Source organism: Oculina patagonica, chromosome 1 (assembly GCF_052425735.1).
Source record: "Oculina patagonica isolate OP01 chromosome 1, crgOcupat, whole genome shotgun sequence".
Lineage (NCBI taxonomy): Eukaryota > Metazoa > Cnidaria > Anthozoa > Scleractinia > Oculinidae > Oculina > Oculina patagonica.
Genome location: NC_135758.1, coordinates 25,704,791 through 25,719,936, shown reverse-complemented (window position 1 = coordinate 25,719,936; position 15,146 = coordinate 25,704,791). Strand labels below are relative to the sequence as shown.

Sequence of the window (15,146 nt, the reverse complement as noted above, 5' to 3'; positions counted from 1 at the left end):
AGAATCTTTAGGAACAATGCCAGTTTGTAAACATTACGTGTCTTCTGCCACCTGCCTTTAGGGTTTTCATGTCCAGGTCATTATGTAAGAAATCACTTTCAAAGATGCCACGACGATTTCGTTTGCCGTGCACTCACTGCCAAAAACGTTTAACGAATGTCTCTTTTTATATCAAAATCGACTAGCATTTCTTTTGCAAAGTATAATATATTACGCATTGTTGCGAAAAAAGTATATTCATCCGGTTCCCGCCCTCTCTTTTTCCGCCTCCCGTAGATTTCAAATGTCAGATACAGAGATTTAATTTATTGAGTTGAAAGCTGTTCTTGTCATCAATGGCATTTAACAGCACTGTGAAAAATTTGGGTCTGGATTGCCAGTTTCGTTATATCACTTAGCTTTGATGACTATATTTGGTTCGAGTAATTGTATGCAATATGTAAATTTTTGTTTTATTTGGCTGCATCAATTAGCTTAATTAAATTCTCTTACTGCATAAACAAATTGATTTACTTGGTAATGCGAATGAGCTTTAAATCCGAATGCCAGCGCTGGCTTCAGATCCGAAAACGGATGAAGAAATTTGGAACAGAACGAACAATGATAACAGAAGGCATTTATCACATAACACAGACTAAACAGAGTATAATGTCACTTATTCCATTATTGTTTTGAAATCTTTTTCAGTGTAGCCGACAGACGACGCCACTCGATAAACAATGAAGTTTGCTTGGGGCTTTATTTCTTACCCTATACCTGTTTCTTCATTAAGGAAATATTTTCATTGATTTTCTGATTACCCTTTGTCTTGTTGGGGCATAATAATCTGATTTATACTTGTAACTTCATCTTTACGTCATATTTCTTCATTGGAAGTTACGAGTCTTCATCCTTGCATCGTAAATGATAATTGCAATTAAGTCTAGTATCCGAAAAGGTTATGACAATTTGTGTGAACTCTTGCATTATAAAAACCGTGTTTTCTGTTATTACTGAGGGTAATGTTTTTGCGGTACAGTGCACTCACGCAAAGAAAATTCTCGAAAATGGAGGAAACCTATCATTTTAATTATATTTTGCAGTTCCATTCACATCTAAAAGTATCCATTAAGAGAGCGTTTATCGACTTGCATCGAAACCTAAGAACAACACTACACAAACATTCTACATAGATAGCTATTTAAACCAGAGAACTGCTATTTTTAGGAAAACAGCTTTTTCCTTCTGCCACCTGCCTTTAGGGCTCTCGTGTCCAGATTATTATGCAAGAAAACACTCACAAGAAGCCACGAATATTTTGTTTGACGTGCGATCACTACCTCCATCGTCTAACGGACTACTTTTTTATTCAGTATCTACGTACGTTTCTATTACAAAGTATTACACATTGTTGCAAAAAGCTTTATTTACCCGCTTTCTGCCCTCTCTTTTCCCGCCTTCAGTAGATTCCAAAGGTCGGACACAGACGTATTGACTTGAAAACTGTTCTTATAATTAATGAAATATAAGAAAACTGCGTAAAAGTTGGGTTCGGCCTTCCAGTTTCGTTATCACTTCGCTTTATTGACTATTTTTGGTTCGTGTATCCACTCAGGACACGGTTAATCAAAGCAGGTTGACACAAATCCAGGATTTAATTCAATTTTTTAAGCTGTCAGTATCCACTTCTCCATTTTATTGTACTTATTCTAAACCTCATTTCTAAGCATGTTGGAGGAACTAGACAGAAAGTGAGGAGTAAAACTGGTAGGTGGAATGGCGACTTGGATAAGTGAAATAAACGAAGAAGCGTTCTCAAGTCGAAATTACTCCAAAAATACAATTTCTTAGCCCCCAACGGGAGTCAAACCCATGACCATCCAGATACCGGTCCGTCACTCTAACTACTGAGCTATGGGAGACTCGTGGTGAACAAGGTCGAAAAAAGAAGCCTGAAAAAAAGTCAAGGCTTCAGATATTTTTATTTATTCTAACAAACACGAATAAGTTTAAACAGGTTTTCTTTTGCTCAGGTCCTGTATCGCCGCTTTATCCGACCGTCTTAAAATAAAACCCTACCCAGGGTATGAAGGGAAGAAGTTCACTGGTGCAACAAACGACCAGTTCAAGAGTTGATGTCGTTGTTGTTGTTGTTTTTTGTAAAAAGAAATGCATTACATTGGCGAGTTTCCGAATGACGGCTTCAGGCGTCCGGTCCGTGAAAATGTTCTACAAATGACCAGTCCCTAAGTTCTCACAAGTGTTTTGTATTTCTGTTTTGAATGGGGACATTTTATTGGTTACTGCAAGAATATAGTGTTACATTGCATATTATGTCAAGTAAAATTACGATTGATTACATAACCAGTCCCTAGCTCTTAAATGGCAATGACGTGGCGGCCATATGTTGGTCGAAACCTTCTGTTAATGCTTACCAACTTCGCAGCGTCCAACCCAAATATGAAAGCTAAGCTAATTCTAAATTTAATTTCCATGTGACTATTTTTTAGCATAAATGATCACAAAGCAATTATACATTGCTAACAAGCCAAATAAGAAGAAGTTCAATGTCCACTTCTAACATACGACTACTTCAACTTTTTTTTGTCGTATGGCTTCTACCTTAACTAACTTTACTCTTTCACTGCTAAAGTCGACTTTTGTCGACATTTGGAGGAGCAGTCAACGAACCACTTGTGACATCATCAATTTGAAAATCAGCTGATTTTGGTGATAAGCATCTGATAGAGCTAGGTTTGACCTTTTCACAGAACTATTCATTTTGCGTATCGGTTGCATCCTGACAGAGCTAATCGAGAAAAAGTCAATCAATTCTTGGTGCAAAATCGATGCTTAAACAGGCCAAAACACCTGTAACAGATCGAGGTCCTCTTTTCAGGGTTTACCAATGTCCTAATCAAAACTTTTTTGGTCTAAAGGAAGGACAGATAGAGTAGAAAGGAGTGGAAATAACAAAGCCGAGAAAAACGAAAAGGAAAGGAGCAAGAAAAAAAAATGGAAACGATTTCACCATGAAAGTCCAAATTTTGGCTTATGCGCATGCGCCTAAAACAATTTTGTACATTTTTCCATGGAATCTTCATCATAATTTTGCTGCATTGTGGAAAAGTGCTTTTAAGCAAAGTTTAGGGAAATTCAGGATCGTAGCACCAAAAATTCAGTTTAACGGTAAAAAAAACCCTGTTTTTTTTAGAAATTTAGCACTGAAAGGGTTAACTCGGGTTTACCATATCCCGTCAGCAACTAAAGGTGGCTCTCATATAGTCAAATCTACCTTTAAACAAGAATAATATCTGACAAGGCTTATCTCGAATGCCATTTTCGATGTGACTAGGTATGGAAGGATCTACAAGATCCAGTCTTCTACAGTCCCAGACGGTGCTAAGCTTACCATAAACTACTATCGTCAAGTCATAACGACTTAAAAAATGAAAAGGTTTACGTCGCCACTACGATCCTACACTAACAGTCTTTTAACCGCGACAATGTAGCACCCTATAAGGCGTCATCCTTTTCGATCATGTCATCTTCCTGTATATAAAAAGCATGTTTCCTGCTCAGTTGTTCATCTTGGGTGGTGTAAAGGTCTCCGACCTTGTTTCTGTTCATTAACCGTCGTGCAATGCGGTACTTGACAAACACAACGGCCAGGGCTGCGACTGCAATCAGACCAAACCCCCCAGCGGCTGCCACGCCACCAATCAGGGCAGCTTGTTTGCTTTTGCCAGGATCACCAGGATCTATGAACACCAAACAAGCGCAGTATTTTAGATGGGTAAACGAGAGATAACAGAAGCATCTTTCAGTAAAGGGTCGCGTTGGGGCGAAATGGATTAGAAACGTATCTTTCTCAAAAGGGCCAGTAATGCGTTAAAGGGTTGTCTAAAAGCAAATGGGTCAAAATGCTTTTACATTTGTAGCCATTCATTAATACAAACCTTGTTTGTTTCACGAGGAGCAAGCGAGAATGTCAGGTTAGTAAACCTATCTACTCAACAATTTGCCCCCTTTGCATTAAGCGGAGGATAAAAATGCATTTTGTTCCTGTAAGTTACCTGGGGATTCCGTCATTTCTTTAATTACCAGAGGGCCGCCGGTGAGAACTTGCTTGGTGGTGCTTTCGTCATGTTCTACCTCGTCACGTGTCACCTCTCTTCTCTTTCTTTTGTTGCTTGCTGAACAGCTCGCGCTGCACCTATAAATTGTTCAGTTGATAAGTGATACGACTGGCATATAAAAATGAAACAAGAAATAAAAAAACAACAACAAGTCATCAGACCATTGGAGTGAAATACACCCTCCAGCTTAAGTAGTTCTTACCTCCTACCTTTCTACCTACCTTTCTACCTACCTTTCTACCTACCTACCTACCTACCTACCTACCTACCTACCTACTTACCTACCTACCTACCTACCTACCTACCTACCTACCTACCTACCTACCTACCTACCTACCTACCTACCTACCTACCTACCTACCTACCTACCTACCTACCTACCTACCTACCTACCTACCTTCCTACTTAAAAAGCTTATGTAAATTAGTTGATAAGACGTAGTAGCTTAGAGAAGAATTGCCAAACAAACGTATCTGGTGCAGACACTTGCATGAATGGTTAATCTGAATTGTTTTTGACTGGAGGTCCAGAGTCATTTTTTGGACTTTTTTATACGCTGCACGCTTTTTAGAATTTAAGGTCGAAAAATCTTTTTGTTACTTATTTTTGCAATTTTTCTTAGCAGTTCCATTTTAGTGCTGTCAAATGTCTTTAAAACTCACCTGGACTTGGGCGAATAACGGTGACAGGCCAACAACTCACAATGAAAGTACACCGTGTCGTAGTCGTTGAAAAATCTGAATGTTTTGAATTTAAATTGTTGGAAACTTCGGCTCGGATCGTAACTGTAATCCAGCGTTGTATCCCGCGGACACCTATTAGGTAAACATAACGAAGTGTTAAACGTCCCTTCTTTTAAGCGTGTTCAAGGCACGCGCCTTAGAACATCAACCATGCGGTAGATGACCAAGTAATTTTTAAAATATATTATTTTGCCTAATACTAGGCACGTAGTGTAAAATCGCCATATAATAATAATACTTTATTCAAATACAGAATACAAATAGTATCTGAAAAGGAGGACTAAGAGGTTAGCCCTATTTAGGTCCCCTAACCATAGTTAATTAAAATAATTAACAATCTTAAATTTAGAAATTTTAAAAAACTACTACGTAAATAATTAACAATCTAAAATTTAAAAATTTAAAATATCTATTATGTAAATAATTAACATCTAAAATTTAAAATCTAAAATACTCTATAATATCTGGTACTGAGGCGGCGGTGGTATATGATTAATGAATGTTCATCCACTTTTTTAGCCTTGCTTTAAACCTGTTTACATTAAAGTCATTGATGTTATGTCCAAATTAATGGTTTGGCAAATTGTTCCATTCCTTAATAATTTTAACAAAAAAGGGATACTTGAAGGCGTTAACTCTTGCCGGAGTTAAAGTACTTTGTTAATCACTCAGTGATTGATTCAGTCAGAAAAACACTCTACAGGGAAGACTTTAAACAATTGTATCGAATTGACAGAAAAATAATTGAGAATCTGACAGGTGCCATTATAACGATATACGTGTACTAGTTTTTTGTTTTTCAATATGCAGGATTCCCATTTAGTCCATGAAGGTGAGAAAACATCAAAGAAAAAATAACCAAAAGGTTACATGCCTGAATGGGCTGAATGGGCTCGTGCACGAACTTGAAAGTTTTGGCTGGATTTATTAAGAAACACCTTCATGACTCTTTCAAACAAAAGAAAGTGATAATTATAATACGCATATGTGTACTAACCCATTCTGTATTATGGTGTATTGTGGCCAGGAATAAAAACTTCCATATTTAGTGGCCTTACAGTTTTCAGCCATTATCACCAAGTCAGCACTGGACTCCACGCTGAACCTCACATACATATAATCATTCAGCTCCACTTCCAGTGGGTAGTCTTGATCAGTGTAAGGCGTGGAAAATGATGAACTCTTGTAGAAGTCCATTTTGAAAGTGAAGTTGCCGTATCCCGCTAGAGTATAGAGATAACAATATACCTTAAGCCAGGAAACATTATAACTATGAAAAAGTGCAATGACTAATTAAATATATTTCATTGTGGGAAGAAACAAGGGAAGCAAAATAAAAACCTTATAACCTTGTACAACTTACATTGAGATGTAAAACAAGGGACAAAAAAAAATATAAAAATACTTTTAGACAATATAGAGCAGGAAAAGAATAGCTCTTAGCTCTCTTTTATTAAGGACATACACAAGCGTACTGACAAGTGGATTGACAACCACGTGTGGAATGCATGCATGCATGACTTGATCATGAGTCGGCTAGTGGGTAACAATCTCGAGACACAAATGGTTTGAGAGCAACGGACTTGATCAGATCTGCAGTTTCTGTCAGTTTAACACTGCAAGGAAAGCAAGCTACATAAAACCATCCTGACGTATAACACTAATAAAAGCCCACCTGAAAGTGTCAATCGTCAACAGAAGAGAAAAGATACTAAAAACATGAGCAAGACTACTTTGTTTATCTAGACAGATGAAAGGAAACGGAATCCTAGAATATCTAAAACGTAAGATCATTGTAGTACCTTCAGTTCCAAAGTAAATTCTTTGAGGTGTGAAGCTGAGGCTTAGTAAGATCTTCCTGGAATAGCTGCAGTAGAATGGCACTTTGATATCATGTGTTCGAGTGACGACAAAGTCGATGATCACGGCATCTGCCAGGACTTCATTCCAGAACATAAGAGCATCTTCTGTCTCGTTCACCAACGTCCCACAGCCATTTAGCGGAGTACTGATCAGCAAGTGTGTGGAATTCTGTGTGGCTCTACATGAAGCATAGCGTAGGTGCAGTTGGCTGACTTCAAAGAACTTGAATGTTCGCTTTTCTAAGGACACCGTCATGTTGTTGTCATTGCATGTAACACTCATGCTAGCGTCTGAAATGAAATGGAGTGTTTAAAACGTTAAAGGACCCTAGACAGCCACGCCTTTGTTTTTGTTTACATACGAGAGTTTCGATGTTGTAATTTACGTAAAGCGTGTCTAAACGAAAGAGATCACTGTAAAATTGCTAAAGGTAATTAAACAGACTTTTTGTGACACAACCTACAGCATTGCAAATAGATTAGGCTTCACCACACAGTTTTCATAATTTTGATGGCATCGAAAATGGCGAGAGGCTGACTAAAATCCTTTGTGGGGATTTTAAATAGTTTGCGTGAATGAGCTGAAAACTCTACAGAATGTTCTTAACGAAACGGAGTAAATACTGGAGCATAAAAAGTATTTAGCATGATACGTCTAACCATTATTTTTTTTTCCTTTATGAGTGTTATTTTTCTTTTCTCTCTCAAGTGCCTTTACTTACCAACACAGGTCAAATTGTTGGACGCCATAGTTATTCCTTCAGGACATCCACAATAAAACGATCCAGGGATATTGAAGCAATGATGACTACAGCCGCCATTGTTGTTGAAGCATTCGTTAATATCTACGGGCAGAATGTAGAGCCGACTGGTCAATGCATGACTCATGATAGAATGTAAAAAAAGTCGAAATCTGACAGAAGGCGATCTGGGATAAAAACTAGTAAATACATTTTTGTCATTGATAAATAAAAACAATAAAAAATGAAGTAAGAGCATTTTAAAAATGCGAGAGTGCAGGTACTAGTCAATGTAGACTGTTTCAGACGTTTGTTGCAGACGAACATTACATTCATCCTTTTGCCCTTGTGTTTCGCTAAATACGCTAAACCAATCATACTACAGTTTAAACGGCTGAACATTTATAATTCTTATTCAATGGATTTATTTTTGTTCGCATCTGTTAGGGGCGTAGCGTGCATATGTGATAAAGTTTGGGAATTGAAATGGTTTCATTTATCAAAAAAGTATATAAAACAAGACTGGTTAATATGAATTTAATTATGTATCTCACCTATACAAGATTTTCCATCTGAATCTAGTCGATATCCACTGACACAAGAGCAAGTGTAACTTCCTGGAGTGTTACTGCAGGTTTGATCACAATCAGCCGGTACATAAAACTCAAAGTCCAAATAATTTGGTTGGACGGGAACACTTGACTCCGCAAAGACGCTGGTAACATTTTTAGTGGCTGTATAAGGAAATTGTAATAGATAAATAAACCGACCTCTATTAAAAATACTCTCTTTTGTCACCAGAACTGGATCATTGTTTCTCTGCAGGCATATGAAAATAGGAAGCGAAGACGTCTTTCTGATAAGGAGCTCAATTAACCCTCGGATTAATGCAAATTCATACCCAAACCGTGGTAAAAAGGGTTGGGGGGGGGGGGGGGAGGGGTTGAGGAGGGCGGTGGAAACCACCCTTAGCTTTTCATTCTATTATTGAGTAGCAAATTTTTTTGCACTGAGTTGAAAGCCCTTTGACGTCATTAGAGGTGCCATCTTGTGATCCGTCATCTTAGATTTCACTATTTTCAGAACAAAAGTCAGAACAAAATTGACATTGGAGCCAAATCAAGCCAGCCAGTTTACCAAACTTAAAGATGACATTTCGCAAGTGACTAAGGTTTCAAGTTGGCTGCTCTGTCTTGTTTCCTTTTTTTCTAACATCTTTACTGAGCTCTTGTTATCTGTGGGCAGAATATAACCTCGCGCTCAATTATTCTGTCTTACTTAGGTGGTGAGTTCTTTACTGAGCTCTTGTTATCTGGGGGCAGAATATTAACCTCGCGCTAAATTATTCTGTCTTACTTAGGTGGTGAGTTCTTTACTGAGCTCTTGTTATCTGTGGGCAGAAAATTAACCTCGGGCTAAATAATTCTGTCTTACTTGCCTCGATGTTTGCTGTTTTCTTGTTAGGCAACCCCGTACTCCAGTTAATATCTTTTTTTTTTTCTTTCTCTACAGAGAAGCCGCGACGTTTATGACTGACACTTCACTGTACGTTGCGGTAGTTCAACGTGCTAACTACGTTCTTATTTTACCAATCTTAATTACCTTAGCGAAGATTCAATCTCCGCTAAGCTAATTTGCATATTTTTTCGAAGGCCTAAGCTCGTCACAGAATTGCAGTGTCCATTAGGGACAATTATGGTGGCGTATGATTGGGATCGCACTTTAAAAGCTGATATCAATTTAAAAATCTCTAATCCATCACAGACAATAAAACAGACTTTTTCCTTATTACCGGTAACTATTTTTTGTAGAAAGGGGTGGATCCCCGGGTTGGATCATGTAATTTCCAACCCCCGCCCAGGGGTGGGTGTTTTGAGCTAGAAGGAAGGGGTGGGTCTCCACTTTTTCCAATTGCACCGCTCTTTGACCACCCCCCCCCCCCCCTCGGTACTTATTGACAGTCCCTAATTAAAGGACGAAGTCAATGAACAACAGCATTTTTATGGTATAAAGTAACAAAACATGGCATTTGTCTGAAGAAAAAAACGTTTGTCTAAAAAAAAATTCGAGCAGAGGGTTTCACCCGTTTGAGGTGAAGCTAAAAAAGACTGTCACAAACTTTAGAGGTGTATGTATAAACGTATTTTTAGTGGTATTAAACTTGTACCGGTTCGAGTTTGCACATGTAACACACCCTTACCTGATGCAGAATGTGAGGATGGCAAATAGGAGGACGTCGTTGTTCGAGTCGGCGGTGTGGAGAAATAGGAGTAAGATGCTATAAAAAAATAAACAAGAGCATTATTTACATATCTTAACAATACCAAGAGAATATGAAGCATGATAATAATCAACGCCTTTTGTACCAAAAATGCAGAACATGTTGCTGAATGCGCGCACAAAACCGTTACTCGAGGACGCAAAATGTGACCTTGAAATAAACGACTCTATAGGAACGTTTTGATTCGATTTCCATTGCATTATATATTATGTTATCCCTTATGCTATCAAGTTAAAAAATGGTTCCATATCCGCAAAATGTAAAGTGGACCGAGTAAATAATGTGCGTGAGAAGTACCAGAACAGGCATAAATGGGGTAAGATTGGCCCATCATATCTCTTTAGGGAGCAAGGTGACCTATCTTTTTTATTTTATTTTCCGAAACAGTGCTTGGTAGGAAAAATTCAGGGTAAGTTAAAAAAAGTCGTTCGGCAATATTAAAACCTGAAGGTTCACCTAACCAGCTTCGTTTTTTTAGGTTATTAAATGGCGTATCAAAGATTGCGGACATTTTACTATTTAACATGTTACAATTACGTCATTGCTGCTGTTTATGAGAACCAATGTGTTAGTAAATATCCGAGTATTATTAAACACGTTTCTGTTTAAGTTTTGTCTCTGTGTAATTAAACTTGATGTATGGTCAGCTTGAGCAAAATTATATTTTTTGTCGTGAAAACTAATTATTTTGTTTGCGAAGCAGTTTACGGAACTTAAAAAGAATTTTTCGCAAGTGACCAAAGTTTCAAGTTGGCTGCTCTGTCTTGTTTCCTTTTTTTCTAACATCCGTTTGCAGCTGAACCCAAATAACGTTTCTTAAGGGTGTTATGAAGTACCAGATGACTTCCAGCTCAATACCTCCTTGTGGCTATTAATTTCTGTTTATCAGCGTGAGTCGTACCGGTGCTACCACGCCGCTTAATAAATCAGTCTCCTGGTAGACTGGAACGGGTACGCATTCGTGATTTTCGCCATGCAATGCAAGATGGAGTCGCGTGAGTCACGTTTGAGGTGAAGCTAAAAAAGACTGTCACAAACTTTAGAGGTGTATGTATAAACGTATTTTTAGTGGTATTAAACTTGTACCGGTTCGAGTTTGCACATGTAACACACCCTTACCTGATGCAGAATGTGAGGATGGCAAATAGGAGGATGTCGTTGTTCGAGTCGGCGGTTTGGAGAAATAGGAGTAAGATGCTATAAAAAAATAAACAAGAGCATTATTTACATATCTTAACAATACCAAGAGAATATGAAGCATGATAATAATCAACGCCTTTTGTACCAAAAATGCAGAACATGTTGCTGAATGCGCGCACAAAACCGTTACTCGAGGACGCAAAATGTGACCTTGAAATAAACGACTCTATAGGAACGTTTTGATTCGATTTCCATTGCATTATATATATAGAGGATATTACATGGTTGCGTGGAGATATGAAATTTATCTTCGAGTGTTCAAATCTATATCTCACTCGTTCGCTGCGCTCACTCGTGAGATATCGGTTTTGAACACAAGAAAATAAATTTCATATCTCCAAGCAACCATTTAATATTCTGTTTATTATATAGACCAACTAATTACGATGTTTTTGGCGATTTTCCGAAGATTTCCGAGGATTTTCCGAAGATTTCCGAAGATTTTCAAAATGTTGTCTGAAGGTCGTACGAATGTTTCCGAACATTTTCCGAAAATTTCCGAAGATTTCCGAAGCTAACCGAAGATTGCCGAGGAAGATCCGAAGATGTTTCGACTTAATATCGATAAACTTTGGCTCATTGAGCTATGAAACGTGGCAAACTGCGAGATGATTGGTCAAAAATGATATCCACACATGTGTGGATACCATTGATATCCACACATGTGTGGATACCATTTTTCTCGATTTGTACCACTCGCTAAAGCACTGCATTCTATATACTAGTTATGCAACGTTTTCGAGTGGTATACTATGGAATATCCCACGAGTCACTTGTATTTCCTCGGTATACACACGAGCCTTTAGGCGAGTGTGTATACCAAGAAAATACAAGTGACAAGTGGGATATTCCATAGTATACCACGAGAAAGTGTTGTGTAACTATTTTATACCATTCCATAGAAAATACGCTTACTAAATTTCGTTGAGAATACAATCGCAGCGCACGATGGGAAGGTTGGGTTGAATACCGTCGAATATACAACGGCTTTCCTGTATTCTGATTGGCTGTATTTTCTATGGCATGGTATAAATAATAATATGTTATCCCTTATGCTATCAAGTTAAAAAATGGTTCCATATCCGCAAAATGTAAAGTGGACCGAGTAAATAATGTGCGTGAGAAGTACCAGAACAGGCATAAATGGGGTAAGATTGGCCCATCATATCTCTTTTGGGAGCAAGGTGACCTATCTTTTTTATTTTATTTTTCGAAACAGTGCTTGGTAGGAAAAATTCAGGGTAAGTTAAAAAAGTCGTTCGGCAACATTTATACCTGAAGGTTCACCTAACCAGCTTCGTATTTTTAGGTTATTAAATGGCGTATCAAAGATTGCGGACATTTTACTATTTAACATGTTACAATTACGTCATTGCTGCTGTTTATGAGAACCAATGTGTTAGTAAATATCCGAGTATTATTAAACACGTTTCTGTTTAAGTGTTGTCTTTGTGCAATTAAACTTGATGTATGGTCCTCTTGGGCAAAATTATATTTTTTGTCGTGAAAACTTATTATTTTGTTTGCGCAGCAGTTTACCGAACTTAAAAAGGACTTTTCGAGAGTGACAAATATTTGGATTTGGCTGTTCATTTTTTCCTTTTTTTTCTGCAGACATCCGTTTGCAACTGAACCCAAATAATGTGTCATAAGGGTGTTTATGAAGTACCGGATGACTTTCAGCTCAGCACCTTCCTATAGCTATTAATTTCTGTTTATCAGTGTGAGTCATAACGGTGAAACCACACCGCTTTCTAAATCAGTCTCCCTGTAGACTGGAATGGGCACGCATACGTAATTATTGTCATGTAATACAAGATGGCGTTGCGTGAGTCACGGTTGAGATGGGACTAAGAAAAACTGTCTGAAACTTAACTTAAGAGGTTCATATATTAACGTATTTATAGGGGTAGTAAACTTGTACCTATTCAAGTTTGCACATGTAACACACCCATACCTGATGCAGAATGTGAGGAAGGCAAATGGGAGGATGTCGTTATTGGAGTCAGCGATGTAGAGAAATATGAGTAAGATGCTATAAAAAAGAAACACGAACATTATTTTTATATCAACACAATACCAAGAGAATAGGAAATATGATAATAATCGACGCCTTTTGTACCAAAAATGCAGAACATGTTGCTTTCTTTTCTCTTTGAACCTTTAGATATAACTGAATGCGCACGCATAACCGTTATCTACTGTAAGGACCTTTATATGTCCCTGAAATTAACGACTCTAGAAACGTTTTCATTCAATTTTGTGAATTTTTTTCATGAGCTATATTGACATTGTTCTTTGTGCTAGAGGATTTCTACATATCAAGTCAAAAAAAAAAATGGTTCTATCTACCGCAAAATAAAATGTGGATCGATGAAATAACGCGCGTGATAAGTACCACAACAGGCATAAATGGGGTAAGATTGGCCCATCATAACCCTTTTGCGAGCAAGGTGACCTATCTTTTTTTTATTTTTAGAAACAGTGCTTGGCAGAGAAAATTCAGGAAAATTTTCAAAGTAAAATCGTTTGACAACTATTATGCCAGAAGGATGACCTAGCCAGCTCCGTTTTCTAGGTTATTAAATGGCGAATCAAAGATGGCGGAAAATGTACCATTTAAGATGTAACAATTACGTCATTGCTGCTTCTTTTGGTAACCAAAGTGTTAGTAAATATCCAAATCTTTGCAAACAGGTTTTAAGTTTAGTTATTTTACAATCAAACTTGATGTATGGTACTCTTGAGCAAAATTACATTTTTGTCCTGAAAACTAATTATTTTGTTTGCGAAGCAGTTTACCGAACTTAAAAAAGACTTTTTGCAAGTGGCTAAGGTTTCAATATGGCTGATCTTTTTTTTTTTCTTTTTTTTTTTTCTGACATCCGTTTGCAGCTGAACCCAAATGACTTTTCTTAAGGGTATTAATGAAGTACCGGATGACTTCCAGCTCAATACCTTCTTGTGGCTATTAATTTCTGCTTATCGGTGTGAGGCGTACCGGTGCAACCACACCGCTTTCTAAATCAAAATCCCGGTAGACTGGAACGGGCACGCATACGTAATTTTCGTCATGCAATGCAAGATGGCGTTGCGTGAGTCACAATTGAGATGGGACTAAGAAAGACTGTCTCAAACTTTAGAGGTGTATGTATAAACGTATTTAAAGGGGGTATTAAATTTGTATCGGTTCGAGTTTGCACATGTAACACACCCTTACCTGATGCAGAATGTGAGGATGGCAAATAGGAGGATGTCGTTGTTGGAGTCGGCGGTGTGGAGAAATAGGAGTAAGATGCTATAAAAAGGAAACACGAGCATTATTTACATATCAGAAGAATATATACCTTTCACCTTTTGCACCAAAAATGCAAAACATAGTGTTTTTAATTCTTTCTGAAAGGCCTAGGCGGTCTTTAACACTACTTATTATAAAAAGAAACAGCGGCAAAATCGTAAACGAATTAGTGAAAATGTACTCATCTTGTGTGCTCAAGATGAATTGCGATACTGCTGGTGTGTAATTAAGAAGTTATACATAAGAACCTTGTCTTTCACATTGTTTTAGAAGACCTTGCTTATTCCAGGCGTTCGGTTAGCTGGGGAGCAGCACGAAAAACTGGATTAGCGCGAAGACCGTCGAATTGAAAAAATGGCGAGGGGACTAAGGCACACCCGCACCCCTCCCCTAATTTTTCGCTCGCCGTTTTTTGCGTTCCTCCCCAACTGACCGAACGCCTGGAACAGGCGATAGACGACCCAAAACAATGACATAAAATTACGATATTTCTCGTTGTTAAAGGTGTTTGGGGAATGCAAAGTTATATTAAGATATTAAAAAAATAAATAATAATAATTGGGCCAGAAAAGCTCCTTTGTTTTTTTTTTATGTACAACAACCAAGGTAAAAAAAATGTTGTAATCTTTTAGTGTGTTTCTCGAAAGGCCGGATAAGTCCGATCTATTATCAATGACCTTCAAAACACTCGTCAAGCGTCGCTTGAAATAGTCAAAGAAGGACTATTTACAGCAATTATCAGGGATTCTTTTCTTGCAAGATCAAATAACCTGAAGCTTGATCCATATCCAAATATTTAGCTAGCGGTCTGGCTCATGTCGAAAATTTGATTTTAATATCAATTACCTGTCTACTAAGCAGTTTCCTGAACCGCAAAAAAAGATGTTTTCCCATGTGACTACCA

General features: G+C 37.8%; 1 protein-coding gene across 6 annotated transcripts in view; it reads right to left on the bottom strand.

Moving 5' to 3' along the window:
• Positions 1 to 3,434: 3,434 nt before the first annotated feature.
• Positions 3,435 to 15,146, bottom strand: part of LOC144642207 (uncharacterized) — a 32,437-nt gene continuing 20,725 nt past the window's right edge. For 3 of the 6 annotated variants that reach the window (XM_078501191.1, XM_078501196.1, XM_078501201.1), the window contains 11 exons: positions 14,165 to 14,242; positions 12,902 to 12,979; positions 10,864 to 10,941; positions 9,664 to 9,741; positions 8,018 to 8,197; positions 7,446 to 7,568; positions 6,664 to 7,014; positions 5,859 to 6,084; positions 4,781 to 4,933; positions 4,056 to 4,195; positions 3,435 to 3,740 (listed from right to left, as the gene is read on the bottom strand). In XM_078501191.1, coding sequence (XP_078357317.1) covers positions 3,496 to 3,740; positions 4,056 to 4,195; positions 4,781 to 4,933; positions 5,859 to 6,084; positions 6,664 to 7,014; positions 7,446 to 7,568; positions 8,018 to 8,197; positions 9,664 to 9,741; positions 10,864 to 10,941; positions 12,902 to 12,979; positions 14,165 to 14,242 — 1,730 coding nt within the window. In that variant the 3' untranslated portion in view covers positions 3,435 to 3,495. The remainder of the gene's footprint in view (positions 3,741 to 4,055; positions 4,196 to 4,780; positions 4,934 to 5,858; positions 6,085 to 6,663; positions 7,015 to 7,445; positions 7,569 to 8,017; positions 8,198 to 9,663; positions 9,742 to 10,863; positions 10,942 to 12,901; positions 12,980 to 14,164; positions 14,243 to 15,146) is intronic. The other 3 variants (XM_078501220.1, XM_078501208.1, XM_078501214.1) reach the window with 3 other exon arrangements.